Here is a 22,910-nt window from a genome sequence, read left to right as displayed (position 1 = left end):
GATCAAAACGTGGTCGATTTGCGATTCTGTCTGCTGAGGTGATCTCCAGGTGTACCGATCCAATTAGACATGTAATCCCAGATATATGGGTTTAAAAATGATGTTTGTAGTTTGACCATTAGGGGCCACCCTAATGCCCACTTTTCCATCATTCATGCTGTCATTGAAACAGAACGAGTCTGGCACCCAACTTGTGCCTACTTCGATTCACAGTGTCCCACCGTGGTAACGATGGGGAGTCACGATGCACTTACATATTTCGGTTTGGAGTTTTGATGTAAATGGTAACTGTTCGAGTGCGGTACAACAAGCGCAACAAGTGGAGTACGCTGAGGGTGAAGGGACACAATTGCATTAAAAGAGCTTATGAAATTTTGTCGTCGTAGCATTTGCTACAATTCATGGGTAATTGCATTAACTTCATAGTTAAAGCAAAGTTGTCTGACGAGAAAGACTTGTAATTCGAATTCTCAAATCGTGTTAACCTTAAGGTGAAGATGCATCGAAACCAAACCTTAAATTTTCAAGAGCACAAATCTAGAGAACCAGTCAATGGTTTGAGCTGAAAACATAATCGATTGGTCACACGCTGGTGGTGACCAAACGATTAAGTTCTCAGCTTGAACGGAGTTCTCTAGATTTGTGCTTTTGAAAATTTGAGGTTTGGCTTCAATGCATCTTCACCTTAAAACGTGTGAAGTGCACCTACTTGGTTTCTAGTTATTCTAGTTAATCCTTAAAACAATTTAGAAACCACTTTTAAGGAGAAAATGTAATTTATCAGCTTAATTCACCTGAAATAATTTTCCATCTTCCATCTGCTTCATTTCAGGGAAAATGAACTCGGCTCCAAGCTCATCGTCCAGATGGACGGCAAGCGGACGCGGCTGCTCAAGCCGAAACTCACCGGTCCGGGAGCGGTCCGCGGCGAACTGCTGGCGGCCCGTGGCGGCGGTCCGGAACCGTTCAACGATTTCACGTTCGACCACTCGTACTGGTCGGTGGATGAGGGCGATTCGCACTACACGCCGCAGGAGAGCGTCTTCGAGGATCTGGGCACGGAGATTGTGGACTGTGCGTTTCAAGGTACGTAACTTTTTACAAATTCGATTCGTTCCAACTAATTTGAAGGCTATTCTACTGGTCTTGCTCTTCTAGATCTGAGAAAGAGGAGACAGTTGACTTAGATTGCGAGCTCCCAAAAGTCAAGGGAACCTGTCATCAACTGTCACTGGAAAACCGCTCATTTGAAACTGGATATGATTGAAAATTCAGGTTGTTTTCCTGTGATCTCGCATATAAAATCGTTGATTATTTAAATATTGTCGATTGAACTCAAATTGATATTAAAATTTTTAAATTTTATGATCTGTTTGATAACAAATGTAATGTGAAAATGGTTTTGACCCAGTTTGTGATCTCCGAACCATTGTGCACAACCCAAATATGAGAAGAAGAAATCAAAGAAGCCAAGAAAACAAGCCAGTGAGCTGTCTCCTCTCTCTCAGTTCTAGATATAGCAAACGCATTAGACAATGGTTGACATGAAGACTTGATTGTGAAATTAAAAACCTTCAGTTGAACAACATACATTTTAAGAATAATCCAAAGTTATCAGTCAAATTGTACACTTCAGATTAATTATCAGAACTCCAAGTCTGAGAGCTGGTGTTCCTCAAGGCAGCATTTTGGGACCAATATTATACAATGTTTTTACATCTGACTTACCTGAGTTACCCCAGAGATGTCAAAAATCCTAGTTTGTGGATGACAGGCCTCTCCGCCAAAGGACGAAGCCTGCGTGTCATCTGTAGTCGATTGCAAAAAAAAGTTTGTATATTTTTTCTTCATACTTGCAAAAATGGAAGAATTCTTCTAATGCTTCCAAAACTCAACTAATAAAATTCCCACATAAACCAAAAGGTCTTTATTTGAAACTTTGAGGTAGAGATGTTTTCACGATAAGAGGGGTTCCAATAAATTGGTCAGATTAAGTTAAGTATCTAGGGCTTATGCTAGATCACAATTTATCCTTCAAAAATAACATTGAGTGCATTCAAGCCAATTGTAACAAATATATAAAATGTCTGTATCCATTAATTACCAGAAAATCGAAACTTTGTCTTAAGAACAATATTAATAAAGATTGTTTTAATCTAGTGGAACAGTGATGCCATATATTTTCAGAAATATGTTTCAATCTGATAGATAAAGGAGGTCTTTCTCCACAACTTTGCAGCACCTCATGACTTCCCTGTGAAGTTATAAATTATTTGTCAAAACGATTGTTAATCTGAATTTCAATCGTAAAAAGTGGTCATAATAGGCACGGTCGTAAAAACAGTTTGAGTTGTGCCATGTAAATAATAATTTTCATTGAATTAAGGCGAAGTAGGCCGTCATTGAAATTTGTACGCGTCGTTGATGATTGTTGTTAATTCATCTCACGATTTCGAATCAAAGAAAATCAATTGGTTTTGCACTGACACAGCTTAAAAAGCATCAGCACACTCTATGCATGTTAGCGCGTACAGTGATACTTTTTCAAGTCAATATAAACTATCAAGAATGAGTTTTATCACTTTGAAATGCAAGCTGAAAAATCATCATTGTTGCCAAAACGAATGACGGGCTACTTAGCCTTAAGATCCGCAATTGAAGAAACATACGTTTGGCTTATAAGAGAGAATGACCTGGAAAATTGAGGTCGCCTGCTGCGAGCATTCGACTTCGATGCTGTGTTTTTGGGCAATCTAAGCAGGCATTGCACGTGCCAGTAAATTGTAGAGTGCGCTTAGAAACTGTTTCAAGCTTCGCCGTTGTTGCTGCAATCCATTGAAAAGCGAAGCGTAAAATGAACCGGGAAATTGTAATATTGGAGCTCTTCGCTTGGCGAGGCCATGCTCGACAGATATCACATCGCTTATTCATGAGTCCTTGGCCTCTGCGGTTCTTTGGATCAGCTGATTGACTGTGATCGAAGGTATCCAATCATTGAACGAGTTTATTCACTCCAAGTGCTCGGGATTTGCTAGCAACAGGGTTGGTAGAAGACTACGTTTTAAAGGCACTATTTTAATACAAAAGTCTGTGTATTTTTAATGGAATACCTTGAATTTGTATGAACTGAAAAACGACATACTGCAGACTACTGAGTGCGTTACTTAAAGTAATGAAACATTTTCAATATCTCAATAAATCAATAGCAATAAAAGAAAAGGGAACAGAAAAATATGTTATTGAAGTGCCATTTAATTTCAAACCATGCTTTGAAAAATTTCAAGACATCTTCACTTTTGATCATATTTTACCGCAAAAATCCAGAAAGTTCATGGACAACTAATTCCCATCAGGTATTCTAAATTATCCATCATTTTATACAGTGACCCCACGCAGTTGAATCACCCACAATTTATGAATCAGCAGACTCCAAAAGACAAAATTATTATCAAACTTGTCACAAAACATCACAGAATTATTTTTACTGATAAGAAACTAAGTGTAAAAGTAATTCTGTGATGTTTTGTGACAAGTTTGACAATAATTTTGTCTTTTGAAATCAGCTGATTCATAAATTGTGGATGATTCAACTGCGTGGGGTCACTGTACAAGCTAAAAATAAATCGGAGAAATTCTGAAGAAATTTTCTGATGGAAACTTTAGGCAAATACTTGAATTACATTCTACTGAATGTTGTGGAGATCATGCAAAATGTATATAATAATATTTAACTTAATGTGACGAGAAATACTCAAAGAAAATCATAGAAAAGTAACTCAGAACGGATTCTTCGAGGAATCCTTTTACATTTTGGGAGTATTTTCTTGTCCGTATTTTGTTTCTTGCTTCAGGCGTGAAGCTAAAATTCTTAAATTTTTAAACGTTTCGTCGTTATTAGCCCTGTTAACAACAATGTCTTCGATCAGATGGTGATGTTTGGATGGCTAATTGGCACCTTCTTCTTCTTTTTATTCGTCTCCGTTGCTGTTGTGCCGGTAGCCATAGCGACGACGACGGTAGCGGTTGATAGAAGTTCGCTGTAACTGAGCGGATTACATCGTATATGCCTACTACGCCTATTTGCGGGAATGATGGATCGTTTTGGAACGTTTTTTTTCTTGTTTGAAAAGTGGTATGACTACATGTGACTCACCACTTCAACAGTAGGTTTGACGATCTGTAATGGTTGATTTAATGGTACATTAAATTGTGCCGTATCCGTTGTTGTAAAGATGGGATCATTAGGTGAGTTCAATCTGTTGATCAAGGTGTTTCTGGTTCAATTTGAGGGTAGCATCATCATCATCGATCTAGGACTGAAAAGCTGATTTCTTCTTTTTTCTGGCGTCACGTACTAACGTAGCCTGATTCTCAGCTTAGTGTTCTTATGAGCACTGGTTATTATGAGCACTGTTTATTAACTGAACGCTTTCTTTATTAATTCACCATTTTTGCTTGTGTATATTGTGTTGCAGATGGGAAATTACTTTATGTCCTGGGAAATCGAGAAAATTTCCTTTTTTACTAAAAGATCCTCGACTGAAACAGTGTTATTACTTTATTTAATGGGAATTTAGAGGTTCTTCATTAATTTTTGTTTACGATTCCAGAAGAAATAACTAGGAATTTTGATGGTTTTCAGAATATTTTCTAATTATTTAGTAACTACTCTAACTTTTAATGTTTTATTTGACATTTTTGTAGCATTTGTTAATACAGGAGCTAATTGCCTTCAAAGACTTGACAAACACCATTTGAAAGTAAAAACAACGTAATTCTAGAATTATGTCTCTTATTTTCCAGCGGTTGATATGACGATTTGTGCTCTTATCCAAATCGGAATAATTACAGTGCACAGTGGGACGGATTGGGGTTTTGGGAGAAAAGATGGAACTCACGCCTTCAATTGCGATTTTTGGTAATATTGATGTACAACAAAGTTGTTCCTATTATAAAAACAATTTTTTTGGTCGGAACGAAAATTAGGGTGGCTCTTTGTAAAAAAAAGATAACCATCAAAACTTTTTTATTTAAGGATTATTGAAATAGTTTGTTCTACAAATTGAAGATCGGAAAACTTTGAGCTGATTTGATAAAAAATAGATTTTTTTCCTAGCTCAAAATTTGACCGTTTCAGAGCATTTTTTGCTATTGATGTAGGGGTGGCCCTTCAAAAATAGGTTTTTGTGTTTTATTATTATTTTTTGTAGATTTATCAGCAAAGTTGTCTCCCCTTCATCTTTAGAGCCGATTGAAACGCATATTTTGAGGCCTGTACAATTTTGTCGGTGAATGCTTATTACTTTTTCATTAAAAACTAACGTTCTTTCACATGTAGATGTAGTTGGTGTCAATAAAAAGATTTTTTTTCCATAATAATTATCTTTCGGCTTTGAATCTAAATAAAAAATCATTTTGCTTCATATTTTTATATAGGTACTGCTGAATAGAGTCAAAAGAGTTCAGCAATAAAAATAAGGATTTGCCAGGCTCTTTGGGAAACATTCTGATTGGAAGTAACGAATGCCTAATTACCGTAAATTCGTTTACAAGTGATTTGCCCACCGTAGGAGATGTATCGTATCTGAAACGGTATATTGTTAGAGTACGATTTCTGATTATGACGCTGACTTTCCTGCTTAGATTAAGGAGAATAACTAGTTTCATTATTTGATCATGTATAGATGTTTTGATTATTTAAGACTATAGTTTAGAGATAGTCATGCCTGAAAATTGAACCGTGTAGTAAATTTGCGAGATGCTTTTAAAAATCTGTTATTATCGGTTTTTAACATGTGAACGAGTTATATCATTAGTAACCAGATCCACCGAAGAATAAAACGTTTTTAATTCACATTTTTAAGTGGACAAACACTATCTTCATGTCAAAACAATTCTTTTTGTTTTTTTTCAACTATACAAACATATTAAAAATGTAATTTTTGTTTTTAAATAGTCTAACTTTTCATCAGAAAAAATTGTATCAATTATCTTTTTTGTATTGCGTCCCTACTGGCACAGATTATACATCTCAAGTTATTGATGTTAAGAGCACTTCCACATTTATTAACTGAGAGCTTTCTTTGTCATTTTCGTCATTTTGCATTCGTATATCGTATGTATTAGTATCGATGATTATTTATGTCCTAGGAAGTAAATGAAATTTTTATTACGAAAACACTCTTGTATCTATTTGTTTCCATTAGCTATATATTTTATATTTGCGTTTCAATTAGCTCTAAAAGTGATGGGAAGACAGCTTTGCTGAGAAACTTGAAATAATAAAAATGAAACACAAAAACCATTTTTTGATGGGTCTATTTTTGAGCTAGAAAAAAACTTTTTTATTGTTGAATCAACTTAAAATTTTCCTATCTTTAACTTTGTAAAACAAACCATACTGATATTCCTTAAATAAAAAGTTTTGATAATTATCTTTTTTTTTCTAATTTTCGTTCCGACCAAAAAAAATGTTTTTTTTAATAGGAACAACTTTGTAGAACATCATTTTCACGTAAAATCGCAATTGAAGGCGTGAGTTCCATCTTTCCTCCTAAAACCCCAATCCGTCCCACTGTGCAGTGTCCTTTAGATTTTGGAACATGTCCAAAATTTTTATACTGCCGAAATCTATCGGGCATAATAAATAAATGTAATTATAAAAACAACTTATTGAATCGAATATGCTTAACAAATAAGCTCATAACAGCGATAAATATGAGAAAAATAGCTACATAAACAATTTAATGGACAAATGGAACTTTAAGGGAAGAAAAATCTGCCAAAATTTATTGGCATCATATACAAAACTTTGAATTAAATCTTGCCTCACCCATTTCAATTTACCTCGGTGTACCACAGATCAAATAAGATGGTTATGATGTCCTAGACAACGGTAATTATTCAATTAAAGTCTAGAAGACATCCTAGAAGTCGTTTGGCATAATGGTCGTTTGGCATAAAGATTCTGAAACCAAGAATTACTTAAGATGACATTCGTTTTTACGTTTCGTTTACGTTTACGTTAATTTTTATGATGACATATGCTCCTGAATAAACTAAAGCATATTAGGGAAGTTATTGCCAATAGTATTTTATTATTTATCTAGAAATTATCCTTTTTTCAAAAATTAATTCTTCTTATGAGTTTCGCTATTGAAATATTTTTTGCACTAAAAATGTTGATATATTTAGCACAAATTTACCCTTCTTTCAAACGTTCTTATTTTCTAAATATTATGTAACCATAATTATAGGTATAAAAACTGTTGATTTAAAATTTTAATAAATTTCACCTTCTTTTATACATAGGCTGTTCTTTCGAGCTATATTTTTTAAATATGTTATTGTTTTCAACTGACAAAAGTGTGGCATTCGATAACATTGATCTGCTCAAGTTATCAGCGAAAAGAGGCATCGAGTCATTTGAGGAACTGGCATTCGGGGAACCGACATTCGGATAAACGACAAAGTAGCACAATCACTTCGATGATTCTGAACGCAATTAGTGATGTCTTTTCGTTTTATTATGCCGCAATAATTTTTGGCGTTCAATCTACTATTGGTTTAATCATAAATTTCTTTAAATAATAGGCTGTTCTTCATATTTATACTGTTCTAAATTTCATTAGTTAGTAAAGCTAAATGTTAATCATTTTTATATTTTGCTGTTTTATCAATTCTTACAGGACGTGTTGTTATAAGTTTAGAACCTGCCAATATTCGTCATATTTTTTTTTTTTTGCAAACGCATGATCTCCTTTCGAAGTATGCTGTAAAAAGTATTATCTTAATGCACATTTTTCCCTTCTTCCGATAATAGACGGTGCTTTTTATGTACACTTCCAAAATTGAAATTTATATTGAATCTCCTTAAGCATTCCAGAGGAAAAAAAATGTGCTCGTTATATCCGAACTGGGAAATACCTTGATCTAATATCGAAAAATTCTGTGAGCGTTCCCTTTAATAATAACTGCGAACTTTCTTTGCCAATTTGCTATTTTCAATATGTATATCGCAACAAGCTCAAAGATACTCTATGTTCTGAGATGTAGAGATAATTATTATTCCGAAAAGATCTTCCACCAGACCCGTCACGAGTTTTATTTAGTAATGCTCTCTAATGTCACAACAATTTTTGACATTCATAGCTTGGAACATCTCTGAACGAACACCACGCTTGTTGAGAACCTACCATTTTTTTTTTTGCTATGGGCTCGGTGGTGTTGATCTTGGTAAAAGCCTGAAAATGCCGATATTAATTCTTAGTAAATCATTATGCCAAACGACCTTATGCCAAACCGTCAATAAGTTACGTAATGTTAAGCTTTAGCATTTTCAACCACCCTCCCCCTATGTCATACTACCTGTTTGTGGCATGAATTATTTTGTAGAAGTCTGGTAAATATGTTTGGACATAAATAGTAATTTGTGGATGTATTTTAAATTTCTTTTATTTCAAACTACGAAAATACTTATTTTATTATAACTATTTGCCTACAAATCGAGTTTTAAAACGATGACAAGTAGTTTCTCTACATAAATTAGATTATACAGAAACAGTGTCTATATATGAGTACAACGATAAATGTTGAATTGCTCTCAAAACTACTTTTAACTAAAAAAAATCACAAAACATTGATTTTAAATTTCATTACCAATAAATAATAATTTGAAGCAACTACATATACGCAACTTAGTTGAATAAGTTCAGTGTTTGGGATAGAATAGATTTTTTTGATTACACTTAAAATTTCGTTTACAGAGAAAAGAGAAAAACTAATCAAAACACCAATTTCAACATCTATCTGCTGCGGTCAAGTTAACATGCTAAAGCGGAAAAGAAGTCCTAGTTTTAAACCAGTTGCTTGAAAATCAACATTTAAAGTAATCTTTTAAAAGTTCCATGAGCATATATCGTCCCTTTAATGCTACAACTAGATAATAGAGATGGTAGAGATGGTTTGTAATTTTTGGGATTCGGGTAGGGTTTGAAAGGATACAGAACTATCGGGTACGGGTTTGTCGGGTTTGATGAGCATAGTGAACAGATACTTGAGCAATTCCACCGAACATGACGAATTTTTTTTTAAATTTAATTTTTGTATTTTTTGAATCGCCTGAAAATTTGCATACAGATTCTTTATGACCAAAAATGCCATTTTGCACCTTCAGACCGCCATTTTGAACCTCGCCTTATTTTTGAGAAGGGCGTATCGGAAAATGCATGGCAAATCTTTAAAAATCTGTAACTTGAAAACGGTTTGTCCGATCGATTTGAGATCTTCTACAAAGTTGTAGGTTTTGCTTAGGACTATATGGAGAAAAATATGCACGGTAAAAAAAAGTTACAGATTATTTTTTATTTCAAAAACAAAATTTTAAAATCGATTTTCTCCAGAAACGCAGTTTTGATTTTTTTATTTTTGGATATGTTTTAGGGGACAACTTATGTGACTTATTGCACAATGTTTCAAAATGGAAGAATTATGGACAAAAAAGTTATTATTTTTTTCAAAAATTACAGATTTTGAAAAAAAAATCGAAATACAGGAAAACAATAATTTTTTATGTGATTATTTGAAAGTACAGAAAAATTGCAATCGAAAAGTACTTAAGTATTTTTTTTCTAGGTTGCATCAATTTCGAGATATACTCATATTTATATAAAATTTTCAAATAAAAAAAGAAAAACAGGCTCTTTTCAAGCATATTTCGTGTTTTTCCATTCCAGAAAAAAAATATTTTGATTGAGCGAATCGTAGCTTAATCGTTTATCGTTTGATTAAAACATTTATGCTTAAGTATTGAAAAAAGAGTGCACGGTAAAAAATATAAACGATATTTTCAAACGAAAATTTGAAGCTAATAGTTCTTAAAAACCGCAACATTGATGTTTTTAATTTTTGGATATGTTTTGCAGCATATTGTTTGTAATGTCTTGCACAATGCCTCAAAACATTAAATTTTTGGATAAAAAATAAATTATTAAAAAAAATAAAAAAAAACGAATTTATGTAAAACGATATTTTTGGTGCGTTTGTTTGAGTACAGAAAAATAACTATATATTTTTAAATATGAAAAATTTCTATCGAAAAATACTCAAGTAAAATTTAGCTGAGATGCATCACTTCCGAGATATACACGGTAAATCTAAACGTGGCATTAAAAATGTGATTCTGTCACAACGGTGTACCTTTGGCCCCCAGGGCTAAGCCCGGCTAATAGGTAAAGCCCTCTCATCGCGGCAAGATCGTACAACCAGAAGGAATTTGTTTTTTTGTTTTTTTTTTTGTTCTTCTTTTATTACTTTCTTGTTATCGTCACAGCTCGAAAATTGTCTAACTTCAATTTGTGTTTCAGAGATAGGGATAAACGAGTGATATTTCTGAGTGCCTTGAACTGTTTTTGCACTTGAAAATAGTTGGTTAAGTTCTTGTGCAATGATATCATATTCCTCAGTAGTTGAATAACAAAAGAAGATTTGTGTAAGCTGCTCTTCTTTCCGATTTTGAGCCCAATCATATAATTCCTTAGCATTTTTATCGGATGTTCACGTTCTTTGGCAAGACTGGCTCTGGTAGCCATACGTTTTAGTGTCCCTCCTATGGCATCGCATGGCCCTTTTCCATGTGATGTTGCAAAAAAATGCCATATCATATTTGATTTAAAATTGCCAAAGAGTTGAAAAGTTTCTTCTATTTTTATACTGTGATGCAGCTCCGTCAGACATAAAATATACTTGTTGACAGTTAATTTGTGATCCAATCGCAAAAAATCTATCATTTTAGATATGAATAAGTTGACAGATACAAAATCGTGGCGCAAATCTTCTGAAATTACAACAAAACTTACTTAAGTACACTTCCAATGCATTTTCTGTACTATCAAATATACACATAAAAAATATTGTTTTCCTTTATTTCGATTTTTTTTCAAAATTTGTAATATTTTATAATATTATAACTTTTTTGTCCATAATTCTTCCATTATGAAACATTGTGCAATAAATCACATAAGTTGTCCTCTAAAACATGTCCAAAAATAATAAAAATCACAGGTGTATTTTCATAGAAAATCGATTTTAATTTTTTTATTGAAAAAATCTGTCATTATTTTTTACCGTGCATATATTTTTTCCAAATAGTCCTAAACAATACCTACAACAACCGCAAAATATATCCAAAAATTAAAAACATCAATGTTGCAGTTTTTAAGAACTACTAGCTTCAAATTTTCATTTGAAAATATCGTTTATATTTTTTACCGTGCACTCTTTTTTCAATACTTAAGCATAAATGTTTTGATCAAACGATAAACGATTAAGCTACAATTCGCTCAATCAAAATATTTTTTTTTTCTGGAATGGAGAAACACGAAATATGCTGGAAAAGAGCCTGTTTTTCTTTTTTTATTTGAAAAATTTATATATATATGAGTATATCTCGAAATTGATGCAACCTAGAAAAAATTTACTGAAGTACTTTTCGATTGCAATTTTTCTGTACTTTCAAATAAGGCTGATACAAATATTAAATTTCTTTTATGTCCGAGACCACTTGGAAGGTTCGAGGGGGGGGGGGATAATAATAAATAAGGAACAAAAAAATTAAAATGAAAAAAAGTTATTTTTTCGAATTTTTATTTTTAACGATAATTGTTAAACTTTTTTCAAACGTCCTCTGGATCATTATTTTACTTGTTTTTTACTTTAAAAATTAAAAAAACCTAACTGATGTCCAATAAATGATGAATCTTTTTTTCTCACCTTCAAAATTTTCGGATTTTTGAAAAGGGGGGGGGGGACATAAAAGAAAATTAATATTTGTATCAGCCTAATCACATAAAAAATTATTGTTTTCCTCTATTTCGATTTTTTTTCAAAATCTGTAATTTTTTAAAAAATCATAACTTTTTTGTCCATAATTCTTCCATTTTGAAACATTGAGATTTACATGGATTTTTCCTGGGGACCAAAGGTACACCGTTGTGACAGAATCACATTTTTATTGCCACGTTTAGATTTACCGTGTATATCTCGGAAGTGATGCATCTCAGCTAAATTTTACTTGAGTATTTTTCGATAGAAATTTTTCATATTTAAAAATATATAGTTATTTTTCTGTACTCAAATAAACGCACCAAAAATATCGTTTTACATAAATTCGTTTTATTTTATTTAAAAAAAAAAATATTTTTTATCCAAAAATTTTCTGTTTTGAGGCATTGTGCAAGACATTACAAACAATATGCTGCAAAACATATCCAAAAATTAAAAACATCAATGTTGCGGTTTTTAAGAACTATTAGCTTCAAATTTTCGTTTGAAAATATCGTTTATATTTTTTACCGTGCACTCTTTTTTCAATACTTAAGCATAAATGTTTTGATCAAACGATAAACGATTAAGCTACGATTCGCTCAATCAAAATAATTTTTTTCTGGAATGGAGAAACACGAAATATGCTTGAAAAGAGCCTGTTTTTCTTTTTTTATTTGAAAATTTTATATAAATATGAGTATATCTCGAAATTGATGCAACCTAGAAAAAAATTACTGAAGTACTTTTCGATTGCAATTTTTCTGTACTTTCAAATAATCACATAAAAAAATATTGTTTTCCTGTATTTCGATTTTTTTTCAAAATCTGTAATTTTTGAAAAAAATAATAACTTTTTTGTCCATAATTCTTCCATTTTGAAACATTGTGCAATAAGTCACATAAGTTGTCCCCTAAAACATATCCAAAAATAAAAAAATCAAAACTGCGTTTCTGGAGAAAATCGATTTTAAAATTTTGTTTTTGAAATAAAAAATAATCTGTAACTTTTTTTTACCGTGCATATTTTTCTCCATATAGTCCTAAGCAATACCTACAACTTTGTAGAAGATCTCAAATCGATCGGACAAACCGTTTTCAAGTTACAGTTTTTTAAAGATTTGCCATGCATTTTCCGATACGCCCTTCTCAAAAATAAGGCGAGGTTCAAAATGGCGGTCTGAAGGTGCATAATGGCATTTTTGGTCATAAAGAATCTGTATGCAAATTTTCAGGCGATTCAAAAAATACAAAAATAATCGGGTTTGCGAAACGGCGTGGAACCGCTCACTTGTGTATTTGAATCATCTTATTAAGAATATTGAATATTGACATATTGAAATCATAAATTTCAAATTTCGAGTTATCTAGTTGTAGCATTAAGGGGACGATATAGCAATAATTTGAGATAAAATTCGAACTTTAATGTACCGTAATTCGGGGGCAAATTGATCACTATTTCACAAATTTTTGACGTATTTTACTTTGAAATTCAAAAATTGTCAAATTTATTTCGGTAAAATCTGTACTTCATTGATCTCTATCAGTATACGTAATCGATTTTATATGGAATAAAATTTAACATTTTATAAAATTAGTTTTAATATCAAAAATTGAAAATGACATATTGGGGCGAAATTGATCACTACATGGGGCCCAGATAGCCGTAGCGGTAAACGCGCAGCTATTCAGCAAGACCAAGCTGACGGTCGTGGGTTCGAATCCCACCGGTCGAGGATCTTTTCGGGTTGGAAATTTTCTCGACTTCCCAGGGCATAGAGTATCTTCGTATCTGCCACACGATATACGCATGCAAAAATGGTCATTGGCATAGTAAGCTCTCAGTTAATAACTGTGGAAGTGCTCATGAGAACACTAAGCTGAGAAGCAGGCTCTGTTCCAATGGGGACGTAACGCCAGAAAGAAGAAGAAGATGATAAAGCATATTTTAGAATGTAAAAATTCCCTGTCTACTAAATTTGGGTCTCCTGAATCTGAAAATTATCACAAAATTCTTGCAACTCGTGTATATCATCATTTTATTGTAAAATTAAACTTTGTTAATCTGCACAATACGCCTAAATGTATGCAATTTCTATTGAAATAAGCACGTTATTCAACAATAAACGGTTTTATGGACAAAAAACTATTCTTGTGATGTTGTACGATTTCAAAAATGAGTTCAGCAATTCACACTAAAACTTACGCAAAATTTTGAACACTTAAAGTTTACATGCAGATACAAACAGACCACTTTGTCGTAAATTTGAGGCATCCTGGGGACCCAAAATTGTTATTTCAAGGGTCAAAAATATGCAGGACACAAGGTTATCCAATTCAATCGTTTCTCAAAAGGTATACGCTGATGCATTTTTTTTTAAATTCCTTGATATAGTGGACACATTATAGCCGATTCAGCAAAATTATCTGTCACTTGAAATTTGCCTACCTCCAGGGGTACAGAAGTTCTTCTTCTTTCTGGCGTTACGTCCCAACTGGGACAGAGCCTGCTTCTCAGCTTAGTGTTCTTATGAGCACTATGCCAAAGACCATTTTTGCATGCGTATATCGTGTGGCAGGTACGATGATACTTTATGCCCTGGGAAGTCGAGAACATTTCCAACCCGAAAAGATCCTCGACCGGTGGGATTCGAACCCACGACCCTCAGCTTGGTCTTGCTGGTCTTGCTGCGCGTTTACCGCTACGGCTATCTGGGCACAGAAGTACAGCCCCCTTTTCAGCCGACCTGACCCAGCAACCCACTTGAATAACTCCGAATACATGAACATTCCCGAAATTCTTTGGCCACTTCTAGATATGTGTGTCAGTATACCGACATAAAATAATTTTAATCCGTTAAGTACTCGCTGAGCGGCGAGAGTTTTAGTAATTTTCTTTCACTCAGGCCTATACGGGTTAATAGTAAACAAGGTTCTAAGTTGAAAAAAGTGGAAGTTCTTATAAATTACTATGTTAAAATCGACGTTATCACAATTCAAATGTAATATCAGGAATGAATAGAAAAAGAGAAGGTGAAAGATATCCATGAAACAATTATCGTACGGCCTGTTAAAAACCTATACAGCTTTTTTTCATGGCAGTTTTCAAATGCTTTTTATCGAGACTGGCACCGCCATGCTCCCTGAAATAGCGTTAATGACGAGATCTCATCAAGCATTATGTTCGTTTGCTGAGATTCGGTATATATTTTGCTGAGAGCTGCAAAAAAAAAATATATATAGAGGATTGGAATGAATTTCTTGCAAAAAAAAAAAATCATGTTAAAGAAGAAATGTGTGGTGGAATTCTTTAAGCAAAGTGAGAAGTAGTATTCGAATTGAAAATTGGTGAAAGTTTTTCAGCTGTAACTGCTAATTTCATTCATTTCATTGCGTTACCTTTTTCACGAGAATACCGTTAGATTTTGTTTTTTACAAATTATTGAAGAAATTGCTTGCAAAATCTCATTGGCACATATGAATTTTCTCAAGGATTCCAATTGATGCTTCTGGTTCTGGCATCGATTGTATTTTTAATCGATGCAAGTAGGGATATTTCAATTTTATTTCGGTGGATTTTCTGTAACATCCGTAAAAAATGAAAACAAAAAATGTGTGAATGTTAAACTTCTAGATTTTTGATTACAGTAAACATTTTTGGTGAAATTTTTAATTGTATAGGTGCCTGTAGCAAATGTCTAAAGTAGACATCCAAATATTATCCTATAACACTCAACACTCTTCAACTGTCGCAAGGATGTGGTCAGAAAAACTTGTGACTACTGAACAGGCGTAAATCGGGTCTAGATTGCTAGAGATAATATCTAAGTGTCTGTATTGTGTAAATGCGTCAGGAAGAAGGAAAGCACACACATTTTAACAATACTCGGTCTTAGAATTCCTCTATAAACGTTTTTCAATGTCTACATCAAAACCCATTCTCATATTTTTTCTTAAACTGTCATTTGAAGTTATGAACAAAGTTTCTCAATGTTTTCCTCAACAACTGTTACTAACATGGCTACAGAAATACATTAACCTTTAACTGTGAATAACTATCCTATTTCACGAATGTATGATACCTATTGAACAATGTAGCAATAATTTTACAGCGTTCCTGCTTTATAAGACTTCTCCTATACGTTAAACAAGAATTTTGAAATATTCGAGTTCTACTCATAAATACGTTCCATTTCACCTTTACCTTAGCTTGCAATGTTCACCACCATTGTAAAATTGTCTTATTTTCACTTGATTTCAACTCAAAATGTTCGTTTTCAGTACCTAATAATCAATTGAAAATATTTATCAATGTGTTGCCAAAATCGGGATGAAAATGTTTTGAGAATGACACTACCAAGCAGGCTGTCTTTTTTTGTCGTGTTTTTTTTAGCAAAAGAAATTTTTAGTGTTTTAAAAATACTAGGTAGGGTGCAGAACTACTTGGGCACTATCATGATTCACTTTGGCATGGGGGGTTTTTCTCGGCCGAATTGTCTGAAACTTTGCAATAAGAAGCACTTCAATACGACGCATATTGTGGCCAAATATGAGAACAGTAGCTTACAAAAAACCCCACTGCCGAAGTGAATCAAAAGTGCCAAGAATAGGATCCGGCTCCCTATATAAGTTCAAACTTATTCACTAGAATTCTACGAAAGAATTCATGCTACAGAAACTAAATGTCATTGTTCTGACATCGTTTTACCAGCAAAAAGGATGCAAATTTAGGGTTTCTCGTAAGTTTTTCAATAAAAGAAATTGTTAGTGTAATTCAAAATTTTATTTCTGCTCAAACATGTTCACTGAACTCATTCAATATATTTTAATCCGAAATACTACATGTTATCAGTTTGAAATTTGATTTATATGCAAAAAGGTTATAAAGCTAGGAATAATTATAGTTTTTCAAGTAAAATAAATTTTGAGTGTACCCGACCAGTCGATTACAACAAAATTGTATGTTTTATTTTAGCTAGAAGCCCGCTGAGTTGGTTGAGGAAGTTATAACACATTTGAAACAAAATCAGTTATTATAACAAAGTTTTTTTTGTCTTTATTTAAGAGGCTTTCAGCCGAACGCTGGTTCACCTCTTAATATATAACAAAGTCGCTTTAAATTTTTTTTAATTGTAATCATATATATAACAAAATTTATTACAAAGCATCTTAGAGTATACTCTTCTATACTATACTATACCCCACCAGTATAACTGAATTATTACAGAATTTGTTACTTAGATAGGACGGTTTTTGTAACAAAATATGTTATAATTTTGGCTGGTAAGTAGTTAAAATAACAAAAAGTAAAGCAAAATGGAATGTATATTAAACAAAATTGAAACAAAGTATGATATAATTTTAACAAAAATATGACTCATTATTTTATTAACTAAGCAAAGATATAATTCATTGTGTTATCTTCCATAACTGACTTATAACAAAATTTGTTATTTTTCTAACGTGTAATAAAACTAACCATGAGTTTCATAGACCACCTGAGAAGTCGTCACGGCTTCCTAGAGGTCCTCGGACCACTTCTAGACAGATAAAAAATTTTAAATTTCAATGTAGTGTAAACAGACGAGTATAGTGAATGTAAACCAAATTTATTTATTGTTACAGCATCACGTTTAATTTTCAACTAAAGATGCTTGAATGTTACATGATCGTGTAAACTTAAAGCGCATTCGATTGAAAAATAAGCGATTTGTCATTGACAATTCAGTTTATTTTGATGCTCCAAATATATGCATGAAAATAAACTCAAATTTACAACATATTTTTAGCTGTGTATAGTAGAAATGTTTAGAGATTTGTATTCCATCGCACTAAAACCCTTCAATCTAATATATCTACAAAAATTTCAAGTGCGTGTCTATTCCAAATTCAAGGTTAACCCTTTTCCACGCACTCGACCTCGATACATGATGAGAGGGTTTCGTGCGACTATCAAATTTCTCAAACGTGCCGACCAGCCCCACTGGATTGCATTGTGTTCGGTACGTTTTCCCATCAAAATGCAAAAAAAAAATCATTTCGTTTCGCAAATAGCCATCAATTCGAAACGCTCCCACGTGCTCACGAGCCGCGGCAATGCAACCTTGCGTTTTGACCTATTCGCATTGAATTTCTCATCAGCTCTTTCCCTTCGGTTCTACTTGCAGGTTACAATGCATGCGTGTTCGCGTACGGCCAAACCGGAAGCGGAAAAACATTCACCATGATGGGAACGGCTGAAGCGCAAGGTCTCATCCCCCGTATCTGCCGGTCACTGTTCGGTCGGATGAAACTGGGCCAGGAGGAAGGTGTCGGCTACAAGACCCAATGCTCGTATCTGGAAATCTACAACGAAAGGGTAAAGGATTTGCTGGGGCCAAGTAGTGCCGGGCATGGACTGAGAGTGCGTGAACATCGGACTTTGGGACCGTACGTTGAGAATCTGTCACAGCATCCGGTGTCGGACTACGGGGAGATTCAGAACTGCATGGTTCAGGGCAACATCCAGCGGACGACGGCCAGCACCAATATGAACGACACGAGCAGTCGAAGTCATGCTATTTTCACGATCACCTTTGTCCAAGCTCGGTATTTGAACGACATGCCAAGTGAGACGGTTTCGAAGATTCACCTGGTGGATTTGGCTGGAAGTGAACGAGCAAATGCAACGGGTGCTACTGGACAGCGTCTAAAAGAAGGAGCACATATCAATAAATCTCTGGTCACGTTAGGAAGTGTTATTTCGGCACTAGCAGAGCAAACCAATCCCACTCATAATAAACGAATTCTGTACATTCCGTACCGGGATTCGATCTTGACGTGGCTTCTGAAAGACAGTCTCGGTGGGAACAGTAAAACCATCATGATAGCGGCTATTTCACCTGCGGATGTGAACTATAGTGAAACGTTGAGCACTCTGAGGTATGCTAACCGAGCGAAGAACATCATCAACAAGCCAACGGTCAACGAAGATCCAAATGTGAAACTGATCCGAGAGCTGCGCGAGGAAATCTTCAAGCTGAAGATGATGCTTTCGACGGATGGATCCGCACTGGAACCGTCGCTCAAAGTACTGGAAGATCTGCACAAGAAGGAAGCCCAGGAGAAGGTTCTAACCGAGGAATGGGCCGAGAAATGGCGAGAGGCGCAATCGATCCTTCGAGAGCAAAAGTCGCTTGGTTTGAGGAAATCCGGTGTTGGAGTTGTTCTGGATTCAGAGATGCCTCACTTGATCGGTATTCACGACGATATTAGCACTGGAGTCACCCTCTACAGCTTGAAGGAAGGTGAAACCACCATTGGCACAGCGGAAGCTCCTTACCCACAAGACATCGTCCTCAACGGAATCGGCATCCACCCGGAGCACTGCCGAATTGTCATCGACAATGGAAACGCAACAATTTGTCCAAACCCTTCCGCCACCTGTTTGCTCAACGCCAACATCATCGAAAACCCCACAGCCATCAGTCAAGGAGACATTCTCCTGCTCGGCCGTACCAATATGTTCCGATACAACAACCCCGCCGAGGCAGCAAAGATGCGTCAGGACAACAACCACGTTCAACGTTCTTCCCGCCTGGATCTATCCCGCCTCTCCCTGATAGCCGCATCACGCGAGAATCTCTGCAGCAGTTTTATGAGCGACGACGACAGCAATGCCGCCATCCTATCGCCTCAGAATCCGCTCCGTTTCCGACAGTACACCCCAAGCCGGGAGGATACGGAGTTGCAGGACGAACACCGGAAAATCCTGCAGACCATCGAAAACGCCCTCAAACAGCTGAATTTGGAGCGGTCGCGAATGCACGAGCAGTTCAAGAACAAAATCAAACTCTGCCGGGAGGAGCTGGAGCGGTTGGAGAGTGCCAAGCGGGACAAGCTGATGATCCTGGATTGCCGGATAGATGAGCTGGTGGCCCGCCGTGAGATGATACTGTGGGAGAAGAACAACGAGAAAACGCAGGTAAGTGGGAATCAGAGTTTGATGATTTGTTCGTAGCTTGAATGGTTACCGCGCTGATGGTTCAGGATGTACCGTTTGTTTGACTTTTGTTCATCATCATTGATGATTCAAAGAAGCTAACCACATGGACATCTGTAGAGGCCTCAGGAAAGATCTCTGTGAAGTCCTTTGTGATAATTTCTGTGTAGATCTCTTTGGAGATTACTCTGGAGATTATTTTGAAATCCCCTATGGAGAACTTTGTGAAGACCTTTACCCTTGTGAAGATCTCTATGTAAACCCCATTAGAGACCAAATGATTTTGAGTCTGTGACATATTAAAACACTATGATTATTATTCGTCTTTTATGCAGTTCGTCTTCATTGGATTTCAACTTAGTGTTCAATGAGCAATCCCTCATTTATTAACTGAGAGCTTTTTTTTTGCCAGAGTTACCATTTTTGCTTCCAGGGCTGGTAGAAGCCTTCCAGAGCTTCTGGCAGAGGCCTTCCAGAGCTTCTTGGTAGAAGCCTTATAGAACTTCTTGGTTGAAGCCTTTCAGAGCTTCTTGTAGAAGCTTTCTAGAGCTTTTCGGGAAAAGCCTTCCAGAGCTTCTGGTAGAAACCTTCTACAGCCTTCCAGGAATTCTGGGAGAAGCCTTCCAGGGCTTCTGGGTGAAATGTCTGTGGTGAAACCTTACAGGGCTTTTGGGAGAAGCATTACAGAGCTCCTGATAGAAGCCTTCCAGAACTTCTGGTGGAAGCCTTCCAATGCTTTTGGTGGAAGCTTTCTAAAGCTTCTAGTAGAAGCCTTTCACAGCTTCTTGGGAAAATCCTTCCAGAGCTTCTTGGAAGAAGCCTTGCAGATCTTCTTGAGAGAAGCTTTCCAGAGTTTTTGGTATAAGTCTTCCAGAGCTTCTAGTGGAAGCCTTCGACAGCTCCTGGTAATAGCCTTCTAGAGCTTTATGGGAGAAGCTTTCCAGAACTTCTTGGGAGAAACCTTCCAGAGTTTCTTGGTAGAAGCCTTCCAGAGTATCTTGGGAGAAGCCTTTCAGAGCTTCTTGAGAGAAGCATTCCAGAGTTTCTTGGAAGAAGCCTTCCAGAGCTTCTTGGGAGAAGCATTCCAGAGCTTCTTATAGAAGCCTTCCAGAGTTTCTTGGTAGAAGCCTTCCAGAGTTTCTTAGGAGAAGCCTTCCAGATCTTTTTGGGAGAATCCTTCCAGAGCTTCTGGTAGAAGCTTTCCAGAGCTTCTGGTAGAAGCTTTCCAGAGCTTCTGGAAGCAGCCTTTCAGAGCTTCTGGTAGAAGCCTTCCAGAGCTTCTGGTAGAAGCTTTCCAGAGCTTCTGGGAGAAGCCTTCCAGAGCTTTTAGTAGAAGCCTAGGGTAGAAGTTTTATAGGGCTTCTAATAGAGGCTTTATAGAGCTTCTTGTAGAAGCCTTTTAGAGCTTCTGCTAGAAGCCTTTTAGAGCAACTGGCAAAACCTTCCAGAGCTTCTGATAGAAGCCTTCCAGAGCATCTGATAGAAGCCTTCCAGAGCTTCTTGTAGAAGCCTTCTAGAGCTTCTGGTGAAAGCCTTCCAGGGCTTCTGGTAGACGCCTTCTAGACTTTTGGTAGAAGCCTTCGATAGCATTTGGAAGAATTTTTTTTTTTTTTTTTTTTAAATCTTTATTAGAGTGTATTTTAACACACGAGGGCTAGTTCTACACTACCATTTGGAAGAAGCCTTCGACAACATCTGGGAAAAGCCTTCCAGAGCTTCTTGGGAGAAGCTTTCCATATCTTCTGGGAGAAGCCTTCTAGAGCTTCTTGGTGAAGTTTTCCAGACCTTCTTGGAAGAATCCATGCAGAACTTTTTGGGAGAAGTGTTCCAGAGTTTCTTGGGAGATACCTGCCAAAGCTTCTTAAGAGAAGCCTTCTAGAGCTTATTCTAGGGAGAAGCCTTGAAAAGCTTTGAGCAAATGCCTTCTAGAGCCTATGGAAGAAGCAAGCTTCTTGGTTGAATCGCATTGATTGATGAAGCTTTTAGGTAGTGATACGAAGGAAATCCGAGAAATTTCACCAGAATTTCATATTTCTTATGAATTGATAAAACACTGGGCCTGTTTGAGTTATTTGAGGGAAAGCGTTCAAAGGTTTTGAATTCAGGAATATATCTAAATTGATGTTCATGTTTTGTTTCTATTCTCGCTCGAAATACTATTCTGAAACATAAACCACGGTAACTATTAAATCAGTTGACAGTGTGCCTAATTGGATTACACTCAGCTTTCCTATGTTCCTGTTCTGACATGACACATTGCACCTTCTCTTATCGTTTATTACATTAAGTACATTGTGTTCCCCTTTGCTAATTATATATAAGTTCACGACCATTGTGTTTATTACATCATTTCTTCTTTTTTTTCGTTTCAATCGTTTTTTCGTTATTATTGCCATTTTCCCACTGACGCCACCGCCGCCATTGTAGGTGGACATATTAGTTAGACAGCTATCGGCCCTGCAAACGCAGCTAGACACCAAGAAGCGCGATTTCTACGAGTACGTAGCCAAAGAGCTCCAAGAGCTGCAGGACTGCGGAAAGCTGGACGAGGTAGTGCTTGATTTTTAGTTTAGTTTTAATTTGAGTTTCATATTTTGCTCAAGTAATTTGAATTCCAATTAGTTTTGCTGGATTATTTTTGGCAAAATTCTGTTCCTTCATTCACATTCTGAATAATTTCATTTTTTAACAGGCCAGTATAGAGCTAATCCAGAAGGCACCCCAGACGGAGGACTACTCGGAAATTCTTCTGTTGATTTCCAAATCGTTGGACAATTACTCCGCACAATACATCCGCGAGTACATCCGTAGGAACGTAAGTGTGTTCAAAGTTTAGGGTTTCGTGATTGATTCGTCATCTTGAACTTCTTTTCAGCGTGAAGAGCTCGACAAGTACGAACGGGAATTGGGCGAAAAGGAATCTCAACTGGAGGAAAGTACGCGCAAGATCGCCGACTTGGACCAGAAGATAGGTGACCTTGAACGGCAAAATCAGGAGTTGTTGCAGCAGCGTACTCAGCTGGAGATGGAGGAGATGCAGAAGAAGAAACAGTCGTAAGTTAAACTCTCAAGACAATTGAAATCCTTGTCGTTTATAACTCATTCCTGC

At 35.7% G+C, this 22,910-nt stretch overlaps 1 protein-coding gene across 2 annotated transcripts in view; it reads left to right on the top strand.

Moving 5' to 3' along the window:
* Positions 1-22,910, top strand: part of LOC5580293 (kinesin-like protein Klp98A) — a 114,686-nt gene that overhangs the window by 84,066 nt on the left and 7,710 nt on the right. Inside the window, exons 2-6 of one of the 2 annotated variants that reach the window (XM_021857385.1) lie at positions 833-1,086; positions 17,988-19,783; positions 22,229-22,351; positions 22,494-22,616; positions 22,677-22,855. In XM_021857385.1, coding sequence (XP_021713077.1) covers positions 833-1,086; positions 17,988-19,783; positions 22,229-22,351; positions 22,494-22,616; positions 22,677-22,855 — 2,475 coding nt within the window. The remainder of the gene's footprint in view (positions 1-832; positions 1,087-17,987; positions 19,784-22,228; positions 22,352-22,493; positions 22,617-22,676; positions 22,856-22,910) is intronic. The other variant, XM_021857387.1, reaches the window with a different exon arrangement.

Source organism: Aedes aegypti, chromosome 1 (genome assembly GCF_002204515.2).
Source record: "Aedes aegypti strain LVP_AGWG chromosome 1, AaegL5.0 Primary Assembly, whole genome shotgun sequence".
NCBI lineage: Eukaryota > Metazoa > Arthropoda > Insecta > Diptera > Culicidae > Aedes > Aedes aegypti.
This window is presented reverse-complemented; position numbering and strand designations above follow the sequence as displayed.